General features: G+C 38.6%; 1 protein-coding gene across 1 annotated transcript in view; it reads right to left on the reverse strand.

Annotated features, from left to right (window-relative positions):
* Nucleotides 1-1,102: 1,102 nt before the first annotated feature.
* AHI1 (Abelson helper integration site 1) overlaps nt 1,103-13,440 on the reverse strand; it is a 190,262-nt gene continuing 177,924 nt past the window's right edge. The window contains exons 25-26 of the mRNA XM_040965629.1: nt 4,930-5,032; nt 1,103-2,701 (exon numbers count right to left, since the gene is read on the reverse strand). Of these exons, the coding sequence (XP_040821563.1) occupies nt 2,699-2,701; nt 4,930-5,032 (106 nt within the window). The 3' untranslated portion in view covers nt 1,103-2,698. The remainder of the gene's footprint in view (nt 2,702-4,929; nt 5,033-13,440) is intronic.

Below are 13,440 nucleotides of genomic sequence, written 5' to 3' on the forward strand. Positions count from 1 at the left end.
ATGTGGGAGATCTGGATAGCACTCTTACTTCCCAGATCTGACCCTGAATAAACTAAAGACTCAGCTGAGTACTGGGTTCCTATTTCCCAGCTTTGACCCTGTCTCAACAGCAGCTCTTGAAAGCATTTGGGGAATGAATCAGCAGATGGGAGGTCTCAAATAAAAACTTTAAACAAGAATGGCTTTCAGAAAGCTCACAGAAAATGTGTACCATGAAAAAGCTATGCATGGATTTCATCTTTTATACCAGAATAAATTTATCTTCTTTTTCTCCACACACTTTTTGAAGGCCCTGATACATAAGTGTAAAGATCACAAAATTTTGTTATCTAGAACTTTCTAACCATCTTAAAAATATTGGAGTTACATATATAAAGTGACATATCAAATAAAACCATAAAATGGTGAGTTATTTTTCAGATACAGCCTTGCAAATAAAGAGAAAACGTGTTTCTTAAATTAAAACTTTTCTATACCCTAAAAAATAAAAAAGTAAAGCCAAGTATTTAATGCAACAGAAACTCTACACAAGAGTTGAAACACTATAAAGAGAACTTTCAAAGGCCTCTGCTTCATTAAAAAATGTGTACTTTAAACATGAGCTTGTATTCTTAGTGTAAATATTTTGTTTTGAATCATTTGAGAACTTGATTATATTCTATATTGTAAATCCTATTCATAGTAGAGATCTGAGACTGAAGAAACCTCGATCTTCAAGACAAGGTAGAGCTGAATCAGTAATTAGGAAATGTATCTCTATAAATGGTTTAAAACAGCTGTTCAGATATAGGAGATAGTGTCAAGCTGTCATTGGTTTGGGAAAAAGGAATGATATGACATGAATATTTAAAGATAAAGCACGAGCAACGTGTTACTAAGATAATGGTTCAGTTCCGTGAACCATGTAATGGGCTCTGATACTGGACTGTCTGCTTGATTATAACTGGACCCGTTTGCTACCTAGAGGGCGTTGTGTGATCTGTTCCCCCACTCATCTCAGACAGCATAACTCTGGTCTTGGTCAGCAGGACAAGGGCCTTTTCTAAAAACAAGGCCTTATGGAAAACCAGACTTTCCTTAGGCTTGCTTCCCCTGTGATTTCCTTTTGTCTTCTGTAGTTCCAACATTACAAATAATCCGTATTTTTTTTTTCATATGGACATTGAAATGTTAGCAAATGCTTAGTTTTCCCTATACATTCACACTGATTTAACTATTTCTCTAATGTGTGGATACTATTTGTAATTAAAACCAAAGCCAGAGATTCAAGACACATCTTAAAATTGCAAGCTGCAATGGCAGAGAGAAGTGTATTTTATTTTTAAATTATCAAGTGCATTCACAAGACAAAAACAAAAACAAAACCAAAAAAACACAAGTTTGTACAAGGGCAACTAAAGCTGGCAGGGCCCAGCTGTACCTGAAGTAGACACAAGCACCAGGAAACACGACATCACAAGAGACCCCCGTGCTGATGGCTGCAGCGCGGGCACCATCACCAATGCCACCCAACACTTTTAGAAACACTTCTTTTTTTTTAAAGTTGCACGCAGCTGGGTTATGTTTATCAATGTCTGTGCCCCTTAGACATGTGCAGGGATAGGGGCCAAATATGTTTTTACTAGGAGATATTTCACGTGGGGTAGACACACATCTGGTCAAAATTTACACCTCAGTGCCCAACACTGCCTTTCTCACTTCTTATTTTAATAGACTCAATTGTCTAGTTTAGTAAGTTACTTTTCCAACTGACACTTCTGTGTCAGTTTTGACTTTCTGGGAGCTGAACATTTTTATCAACAGAATTATCACAAAATAGGGAAAGGAGAAGACCGAAAGAGAAAAAAACAAAAACAATAATTTCCTTATTGTTTCCAACTGCAAAACACAGTCACACAGGGATGACACTGTTATCCAGGCACTAAAGAAATAAATAAATGTAATACTTTAAAAACAAATAGTGACACTAAAATATTAAACAATCACACTCTATAAATTATTTTATGCTTAAATATGAAATGCCTTATTTAAAATGTAAGGGAACTTGGGAACCTTTTGTCAATCCAGCTTAAAAAATAATTTTTGGTTTAGGTGTGCCATATTACATGTATGAGTCACTGAAAGGAACACAAATTTCAATTCTAAAAAGCAGATGGTTTAAAAAAAAGCAGATGGTTTTAATGCCTTTGTTACTGGAATCAATTGGAATGCACAATATTATGAAACAGCTTGTCTTTTAAATAAAGGTAATTTTAAAGGCAGGTATTTCATATTCTGAGCATAACATTCATATAGGTAACCACATTACAAATACAATATTAAATGATTACTGAACAGACACCCTAACAATGCAAATGCTTTTTATTCATATTTGCTAAAGAGCAATTATGGTTTTTCTTTATTGTTTCTTTGACAGTGGTAGTGTAATTTTGACGCAATTACTAAAAATACAAGTACCAATACTTTGATCAACATCAATCACAATGGGTTGTAACAGTTAAGCTTGGAGGCCACATTGATTTTTCCACCTGTTTCTCACTTCTGCTTTGTCTATATGCTTTTGAAAGGAGACAAGTAATTGATGCTTCCTTTCTTCCTTATTATCTGAAAATTCTGAACTCTGGAGAGAAGTTCAATATGGTTTAACCTGTCATTTCATTTCTGTGTACTTGCTGTGTCTCCATTCTTCTTTAACTTTTCACTAGGGAGAGAAGTATGCGAAATGAAGTAAGAGTACTTGAACACCAGCTTCCTACAATCAATGCATGGTAGTAAGAGACAGTGTGTCTCTTTCACACACAAACAAGACATATAATTCTCAAATACTTACAATCCAACTCCTGAATAACTTCCAGAAATTAAAGGTAGGCCATCATGGCATCTACAGCATTTGTTAAACAGCATCATTTCGCTTAATCCACTTTTACACTAGGATTAATGATTACATTTTTCAAACCAATCTAAAATCAGTTCAACAAATTTTTGATTGATCAAGATAGTGATGGCTAACTATGCATTCAGATATAGTTTTGATGCAAAGCAAGTACAAATTGAGAACTAATATGTGGATCAAACTATGAAGTTGCTTCCTTAGAGATCATGTAGTCAGTGCACTACAACTTATAGGTGATAGACAAATGGGCTGAACTTGAAGCTTCTACTACAAGTACTAACCCAGCATTGATAGTGTCTGGAGTCTCACATGGAAATGTCACTGGTTGCCCTTAGGTGTCAACCTGCAACTTTGGGACAATGGCAATCTGGTTGTGGTGGTCAACTCCAGTCAGTACTCCAGTGAAAGGAGATGCTGGCCTACTGGCCAACGGGCAGTGGCTGACCCTCTGCTAGGGCTCTCCTTGAGGGCACTGTGGATTAGAGATCACTTGAGCCTTTAGAGAACAGGTCAGTTCTAATCATAAAGCAATGATTATGCAATAGTATTGTGCATACAAGAACAGGTACTTTTGACAGGAAACAATCCTTAGCTTACAGGTTCTGACTCTGTCACATAAGCTCATATACACAGGTCTTCCCGGGTTGTATGAGCAAAGAGTTGGATTGGAAGCGGAACAGCCAGGATGGGTGTTACAAGTGGTGGTCTAACTTGCTACACAAAAATGCCCACCTCTCCTTATTTTTTTTTTTTGTTTGCTTTTTTATCTATCTCTTTAGGAATCCTTTAAAAACATTGTACATGCATCTTTCGCTACCTTGTCTACTAGTATTTTTTTTCCTTGTTAAATTCTTAGAGCTTTTTAATAAAAGAGGCATTTATTTATTTATTTGGAGGAGAGCGAGACAGAGAGATTGGGAGAATATCTTTTGGTTCACTTGTAGAATGAAAATGGCAGAAACAGGCAGGGCTTGAACAGGCTGATGCCAGGAGCCAGAAACTCCATCTGGGTCTCCATGTGGATATCAGGAACTCAAGCCCTTGTGCAACCTTCTGCTGTCTTCCCAGGAACAATCATAGGGAGACAGACAGAAATGAGCAGCTCAAATCTGATCCAGGTATAGCAGATGACAGCTTAGCTCGCTGAACTATATATATAATGCTGGCTACTTTTATATCCTAAAGATAATAATTCTTTATGTGACATTCTCCCCCATGCCAGGTTTTTCTTTTCCTTCTCTACACGAGTGATTTTATAGCTTCTATGTATAAGAGTCTAAAATTCGATTTCAAAAGTTTTCTGACCCTGATGTCAAGGCTACAGTTATTTCTTAACCCATGACTGCTATATTAACCGCTCACCTATATGCCTTGTGTGCAATCAGATTTCTTTATTTCTTTTCTTTGTTCCTTCCCCCCTCCCCTCTTTCTTTCCCATTTAAACCTAAAAGAATATTGGTGAAAATTTGGAACTCAGTTCTTACACAGCGGCAAATTAATAAATATGGATGTGAATTGGGCTGTTAACATTCCACTTGTATAATAATAAATTTCATTTCAACATAACAAAATAAGGCCTTCTGGAAATATTTCCCTGTTTTCTCATATCTCTAGTCCCTATCATAAAATGGTTTTTCAGCCACATTTCTTCCCTGACTTGCCCTGTTTTGAATTCTGATCCCATGTATTTCCTCATGTAACGGCTCCTTTTCCTTCCTCCTCTCACTACTCATCCTTACTTTGTACCCACTGTCCTCTGTTTCTCACTAGTTGTTGCCCCTTTTTTTCCTTCAAATCTAAAGTCCTGGTTTTTTTTTCCCCCCCTTATGTTTTAGAATAAAATTATTCTGAAGCACTTTTCTCTTCAGGCTGGCGACCATGTGCTTTATGCTTCTAGGAATCTCCTAGGCCTCCTGGGTGTTAATCCCAAGGGTACTTGTCAGTCTGTATTTCACATCTCTCTTTTGCACCTGTCATTATTGACCACGCATCCCTACATGTTTTCCTGTTGACTGAATGACGTAACTTCCTCTTACCTCTATTAGGGTGACTTTTCGGCTTGTTTGTTCATTCTTCTTACCCTGTGTATCCAGTTTGTGCCCACGGTCCTCCTGGCTCTGTTCTTTGCCTATTTCAGAACTACAGGATGGTAAGAACAGAGACAGGAGCAAGTTAGAAAGCTATTTTAAGAGCATACAACAGGGCTTTGATCTCAGGAAGTGGCAATGGGAACAGAATGGAGGATGAATAGTAGGTTCAAGAAAGAAAAGTAGTTAGCAGGACAAAATAAATGATTACATATGGGGGTGTGAAACACCAAGTTACTTAAACTAATGTAAAGATAAACCTTTAGGTGGGGTGGGCACAATAATAAAACAAACTTTGCCAGAATATTCACTGTTGGGAAAAACCAGAAAGCTTTAGAAATGTAGGTGAGGACACACACACACACACACACACACGCACACACACACACACACACACACGCACATCTCTAGACAAATACAGGATATTTCTTAACAACAGAGAAAGAAGTGATGACGTTTTCATATTAGAAAGCTGTGACATCATGATATGTGAGAAAGCCTCATTGCCTACTACACAGATCAATGCGATCTTCTAAGTGATAGTAACTCATAAAAGAAATGTTTTGTGGATGGGGATGTAGTAGTACAATTACTTTAGGAGAAAGAAAACACGAAAACAATTCAAAAGGGAAAGAATGGAAGGTGATTCTCTTTTCTCTAGCTTATGCAGAAATAACAGAAAACACCAAAAATAAGCTCAAAAAAGACGCACAAGTCATAAAGTCAAGTAGTAGGACTGAACAGAGATTCTAAAAGATGAAACTGTACCCTCCCACCCTCACCCCAAATTCATACGTTGGAAGTCTTAACCCCAATGCGACTGTATGTGCAGACAGAGTCTCTTATGATGGTCATTTGAGTTGAATGAGGTCATGAAATGGGACCCCAATCTGATAAGACTGGCATCCCTGGAGAAGGAAGGCACACCAAGTTTGCTTACACTGCTTCTCTCTGTGTACACATGGAGAAGAAGTCAAATGAGGGCAGTGTGAGAGTAGGTAGCCACCTGCAAACCTGGGAGATGGCTTATCAGAACCCAATCCTGCTGACACCTTGGGTGTGCACTGTAGCCTCCAGGCCTGCCATATCCTGGTAGCCCCAGCAGATTATTACAGGGTTGCATAAGCAAGTAAAATGAAGTCAGATGGGTGAGAATAAAAAGGTGAGAAATGACTGAGAGAAAAGAACAAAGAAATTACATTTAGAAAGAAATAGAAAAGGAAAGCTCAAGCTCCAAGAGGAAGCCCTGATAATTCACAATCTTTATCTGTCTAAAGTCCATTCTTCAGCCTTATCTTCGAGGAACCTATGCTTTGAAGTAAAGACTCCAGCCCTGTGGATATCAGCATGATAAAGTGAAGAAGGGAAACAAGCCCAGTATAGCAGAACAGGGACACTAATGTGACAAGCTGGGGCAAGCTGAGGAGGTGAGCAGTCTATGGCCTCCACTCCAGGGGACGATCCCGGAAGACAACGTGCAGCTCCAGCCTGAGACTTTGCATCCTGTTTCAAGACAAGTCAGAAATCTCTATTCTTTTCTGTGGATTCACTTATACGATACAAATACACACACATAAAACATAAAATTAAACACATATGCACAAAGAAGAACACAGCCACAGAAGCATGTCCACAGGGTATTCCATGTACTTTCACACCTTTGTGCCTTAGCTCCTGAAAAGGCACACAGGATGTATGTATTATCATAGCAGATTTTCAACAAGCCTTGTACAGATTAGGGGAAACGAAAGGAAGAGACCTTCCTCTAGTGGCCAGGTGAAATCATAGAGCTAATGAAGCATTTAGGTCTAGGTCTTTCTTTTCTTGTGCATCTCATCTTTATATGGTCTTAGAGACTTCGGTTACAGCCATGTTGGAACAACATGGACCAGATCTGTCTTTTCATCTACAACAACCAAGAAACCTAGGTAAAATATATGAAACAGTCATTCTGGAGATACTAAACCCAAGGCAATAACAGAGAGTGATCCATGCAAGATGGGAAGTAAGGGGAGTGCAAAGGTCACCCAGCTTACTGCTTTGAGCTTTTTCAGACGACATTGAAAAGTGACCCAGTGAGAGCTGAGTCTCAGGAGATCACGGTGGCCAGGGTCCACAAAGAGAGTAACTGGGAAGATACTCAGGGGAATGTGAAGATCTGCAAAGGGTCCCACTTCAAAGCCTCAGTGAGAGATTGAAGAGCACAGGCATTTGAGGAAGTCACTCAAGGCCAGGGAAAGCATCTATTCCAGCCAGCAATGAGTAGGAACAGTCCTTGGTGAAGTCCAGAGATTGGACTTAACTAGACAAAGACTTGAAATTCACAACTACAAGTATGTTAAAAGAAACCACAAATTTAATATCTCACTATACACAGAAGAATTTTTCAGTAGAAAACAGAAATTACAAAAAGTAGTATGAAATCTACCAAAGTATTCAGAGAATTGGGTCATAATCTACCTCATTCCAGGAGGCCGGCATTTTCCTATGGCCAAAAGCAAAGATACTACAAGGGAAGAAAACAATAGACTCATCCTCCTCATTAACAGAATGCAAAAGATTCTGAACCACATTTTAGTGAATAAGATTTAACAACATGTAAGAAGGTGACATACCAACTGCTGAATGTGGTTCATCCTAGGACAACATGATTAGTTTAGCATTAGAAAAATAAATGCAATTAAAAATATTAATGAATTTTATAAAGACTCATTCCAAGAACCCTACAAATAGCAAAAATCTGAGAATATTCAGCTCCCTCTATAGTCAATGAAATAGGTGTTGTAATTCTCTTACGTACTTCAAGTCATCTTTAAACACTTGTAATATCTAATAATGTAAGTTCTGTGTCAATGGTTGCATTGTTCCAGGAATACTGCCAAGAAAAAACTCTACATATGTTCAGCAAAGTTGTTTTTTATTTTCTTTTCAACTGAAAAACTTTGGCTTACCCTTGACTGCATCTATGAATGTAGAACCTGGTGATACAGGGAGCCGACTGTATTTAATAGATACAAAAATCATTCAAAAATCTAACATCTATTCCTGCTGAAAAGTCTCTGCAAAGTAAGAAATGAAGAAAAAGACCTGATAAAGTACACTGGCAAAAAAAAGTTGTGATAACATCATCCATAATGGTGAAAGGCTGAAGCTTTCTTATTCACTTGTTTAAAAGGAAGAACAAGGCAGAACATCCACTTTTACTGGTTTTGTTCAACACTGTATTGGAAATTCTAGTCAGTTCAATAAGGTAAGAAATAAAAGGAATGCAGATTGTGAAGGTAAAAATAAACTTTCATTTGCATTATTTTCTTTATAGAAAATCTGATGGAATCTACAAAAAGCTATTAAAACTAAAAAATGAGTTTGGAAAGGCTGTGTGACAATACCATCAATAAACAATAATACACAGCATAAAGCAGCAACAAAGAGTTATAAATTGAAGTTTAAACATAACATACTTACATATGAAATAGGAAAGAATGAATTAACCAGTATGTTCAAGATCTCTGCAGTGAAAACTAAAAATATTACCAAGAAAAAATAAAGAGGGTGTACATAAGTGGAGAGCTGCATTATACTCATGAGTTAGATGCCTAAACGTTACTGTCCAGCCAATTTTTCCCAGAAGATCCATGGATTCAGTGCTGAATTAGTTGGCATTCAAACAGGCTTTGGCACAGATATTGACAAGCTGATTCTAAAAATTATGTGGAAATGTAAAGAAGTTTACAAAGCCAAGCCAATTTTGTAAAGAACAAAGGTGATGGGGTGAATGCTACCTCAATTCAAGATATTCCACAGCTGTTGTAATCAAGATAATGTGGTAGTGATATAAACAGATCAATAATCCAGAATCCAGAAATACAGCCACACATATACTGACAGCTTATTTCCTGGATTTTTAAAGATTTCTTTTCATTTATTTGAAGGGCAGAGTTATGGAGGTGGGGAGGGGGAGGAGAGAGAGAGATAGAGAGAGAGAGAGAGAGAGAAATAGAGAGAGAAGTAGAGAGAGAAACAGAGAGAGAGAGAGATCTTTCACCTGTCACTGGTTCACTCCTCAAATAGCCACCAACAGAGCCAGGCCAAAGCCAGGATCCTGGATCCGTCTGGATTCTGAGTGTCCCACGGGAGTAGCAGGGGTCCAAGTATTTGTGCATCTTCCTGGTGCATTAGTAAGGAGCTGAATGGAAAGTGGAGCAGTTGGGACTTGAATTGGTGCTCATATGGTATGCCAGTAAGGCAGGTAATGGCTTTACCTACTCTGCCGCAATGCTGGCCCTGGACAAATCACTTTCAAAATAAGTATTCACATCCAGTCAGTTCAGACAGGATTCCTTTTAAATAACCAATGTAAGAACAATTTGGTATGGGCCCGGCGCCGTAGCCTAGTGGCTAAAGTCCTCGCCCTGAACACGCCAGGATCCCATTTGGACGCCGGTTCTAATCCCAGCAGCTTCACTTCCCATCCAGCTCCCTGGCTTGTAGCCTGGGAAAGCAGTTGAGGACGGCCCAAAGCTTTGGGACCCTGCACCTGTGTGGGATACCCAGAAGAAGTTCCTGGCTCCTGGCTTTGGATCGGCTCAGTTCTGGCCATTGAGCTCACTTGGGGAGTGAACCATCGGACGGGAGATCTTCCTCTCTGTCTCTTTTCCTCTCTATATACCTGACTTTCCAATAAAAAAAAATAAATCTTTAAAAAAGAAAAAAAGAACAATTTGGTATGAAAATGCATAAAAAGAAGTGATTTTTGACCTAAACTTCATACCATACATAAAAACTAATTCAAAACACAGCTAAGGGTTAAATATAAAATCTAAAATTATAAAACTACTCCAAGGGGATGTAGGAGAACATCTCTGTGATTTTTGGTTGACAGATTTACTATGTTTCATTTGTAAAGAAACACAATCTGTAAATTGGACTTTGTCAAAATAAGAGAATAATTTGATCTCCAAAGGCTACAACTAAGAAAATAAAATGGCAAATCAGAGATTGGGAAGCACCTGAAAATCCCGCACATGATAAAGAACATATTTAAAATATACAAATACCCTCAAAGCTGAATAATAGGATATTAAAAATAGGTAAAATTTTTGAATAGATACTTCATAAACAGAGATATAGGCACATAAGATAGGCACATATAGAAATGTTAACTTCGGGCCCGGCGCGGTGGTGAAAGTGGTTAAGGTCCTCGCCTTGCACGCCTGGGATCCCATATGGGCGCCGGTTCTAGTCCCGGCAGCTCCGCTTCCCTTCCAGCTCCCTGCCTGTGGCCCGGGAAAGCAGTCGAGGACGGCCCAAAGCTTTGGGACCCTGCACCCGCGTGGGAGACCCGGAAGAGGCTCCTGGCTTCGAATTGGCATAGCATCGGCCGTTGCGCTCACTTGGGGAGTGAATCATCGGACGGAAGATCTTCCTCTCTGTCTCTCCTCTCTGTATATCCACCTTTCCAATGTAAAAATAATCAAAAAATAAATCTTAAAAAAAAAAAAAAGAAAGAAATGTTAACTTCACTAGTTGATATGCAAATTTAAGTCAGTGAGATAAATCTACATATAGTAAAATGGCAAAAATTATAAAACTCAATATATCACAATCACATAGGAGAAAATATTTTGGAAAACAGCCTGGGTATTTCCTTAAAAATGAAGCATAAACCAACTACACAGTCCAGCCATCCACTCCTAGGCCTGTACCCAAGAAAAAGGAAAGCACAGGCTAAACACAAAGACTTGAACACAAATATTGATATTAGCTTTATTTGTAATGGCCCCAAACTGGAAAAACTCAAAGGTGCATCCATAAGCAAATGGATAAACAGGTTGTGGTATTCAGAAAGTCAGAGGTCATTAGTGACTGTCAGGGGAGAGAGTTTAGTTAAAGAAGGAAGGAGACAGAAGGGAGAGATAATAAAAGAGCAGAAGGACTGTGGGAAGTCAAAATGTTAATGACGTCAATTGAGTTGGCAGCTCATGGACATACACCTATATTAAAACTTAAACTGCATATTTTTAAATATGTACCTTTTATTTATTGTGTATCAACATTTATTGTCTAGCAAATCTCTCACTACAAGTGTTAGGAACGCTCTATGTGTATACACTAAATCTGACCTTTCCTAACTTCACTGCCTATGCTCTCGGAAGGCACTGCCATCTGGATAACCTCCGCATTCTCGTAATTGGTCTCCCCGAATCTACCCATGTCCATCAATGCCCATGCTTATCTCACACGGCAGAGTTATCCTGTTAAATGGTAAGTCACTCCCTCTGCTTAATGGCTCTATTTCATGTCACTCCCTCTGTTTAATGGTCCCCTATTTCACACAGTGTAAAAGCCAAAAGGCTAACAATGGTTTATGAGGTCTCGTTACTTTCTCTAATCTCATGCACTCTCCCAGTTACTTTCTTTCAGAAACACTAACTGCCTTACGGTTCCCTTAGGATACCAGACACACTGCCTCAGGGCTCTTTGCACTCTCCTTCCACATATTCACTGCTTTTTCCCTTTCCTGCCCCCTTTCAATGTTCTGTGAGGTTGTTATTTAAAAAGTGCAACCGTTCAGGACATGTCTTTCTCCTATTCCTCACCTTTGACTTACTCCCCCTCCCTCTACATTATGTAGCCCACAGAGACATTTTACTTACAGGTAACACACTGGCTTGGGTGGCAAGGATTTTCATCTGTTAGGGTTGTGACCCCAGTGCAGAATACTGTGTCATGGCAGATTTTCAGGAAATATATATATAGCAAATGATGCCTGCTGTGTCTGCCTTCCTTGCTATACTGTATACCACTTGTCATTGTATTCCAGCACTTGCACAGCATCTACTACTGACAGTAGATGATTACCACGCTCCCCCTTGGACTCATGTTCCCAAGGTAAGCACTGCTGTTCACCTGCAAAGGCTTCTCCTGATCTTTCTGCTTTATAGGAGCAGTATCAAGGTCTAGAACAAGGCCAAATTTGATACAGACAAATATTTGCTCGGGCTCATGTAAAATGCTGGGCAAATAACATGACACGTCTCTCAGTCCACCTTCCTGTCATCTGCCCAAACTTCTGACATTACATTCTTCTAGAGGCACAGCCTTCAATTTTTTTTTGCCCAATACATCTCCCCAACCTCAAACTATCATATGCACCTGTCATTTGCAATACGGTTTCTTTCCTGCATCACACCCAAATGCCATCCATGTGTCAAAGCTCAATATAAGCCCCGTTTCTCCCTGCAGGCCTTCTTGAGTTTATTTATTTCCTGTAACCACAATTTGTATCATACCATTATACACTAACACATTACCCCTAATTAAATAATGGATGGCCTTTTACGTGCCTATTTCTATTTCCTCATCTGATCAATGCATACAGCTCAGTGCTCAGAACACTGTGATGACTGGATGATTTCAATTGCAGAACTAGAGGGGAGAAGGTTGAGAGAACAGGGTAGATGTGATGAACAAAGTGAGAACTTAAAAGAATGGCTGCAGGAATGAAGGAGCCTGGACTAGATTATGATAAGCAAACATTCATAGTGGAGTGACATGATACTTGGAGTTGACATTTATGATTATATTAAGAACAATTTTCAATCATTCATTCAGTTGATATTTGCAAAGAGGGTGTTATATAGACAAGATTTTAATATGATTGACCATCTGAATTAACCTTTGTTTGATCAAGGCTGTTCATGAAAACACCCTATCTTAAAGACCCAAAATCCCAACTAATATCAATTTAGAATGTCAATAACTACAGAATACTAATATTACTTACTAAAGATTATAGATATTTATAGAAGCATCATTATAATTTGACTTAGGGAGCAAATAAACAATGGGAAATCGGGGCACAAGCTATGAAAGGCAAAAGTTTAAGGCTTTCAAGAAAATCGTTGTTATCAAAGTTTCTTTTTGCTCTCTTAAGTGTAGCTTTACTAAAATGTGTATAACCGTATGGCACAGAAGTGAATGGTATTTCTCATAGGAAGATACGCTAGTGGAGACTGTGAAGAGTCTGCCTGTTCAGCAGTATTTTGGTGAACCAACAAACAATCAATATCACAAACTGAAAGGCAGAGCCTTAAGGAAATAAAACAGAAAAATTAGCCCCTGTCTGTTTACTTCAGCACAATGGACTTATTTAAGTAGATAAAATAAAGAAATAAATGACTTGGGTGTCCATTCTGGGCTATAGTATTTCCAGTTACCAACAATACTAACTCACAAGAAGTTAAGCTCAATCCATTCTTATTTCTAGGAAACTACAACTACAGGGAAAGCCCAATGACTTTAGATGAACTTGAGCATTTGGACATATCTGAACTTCTCATTACATTCCCTGTTGTTTATTTTCAGAAGCTTCTTAAGTCCTCTGCTCAAAAAAGGAGCAGAGCTGTTCTGACAACCTTTAGGAACCGAATGTTTGTTAGTCATTATTGAGCCTTAGCC

This window comes from Ochotona curzoniae, unplaced genomic scaffold (genome assembly GCF_017591425.1).
Source record: "Ochotona curzoniae isolate NIBS_2020 unplaced genomic scaffold, NIBS_Ocur_1.0 scaffold_3890, whole genome shotgun sequence".
NCBI lineage: Eukaryota > Metazoa > Chordata > Mammalia > Lagomorpha > Ochotonidae > Ochotona > Ochotona curzoniae.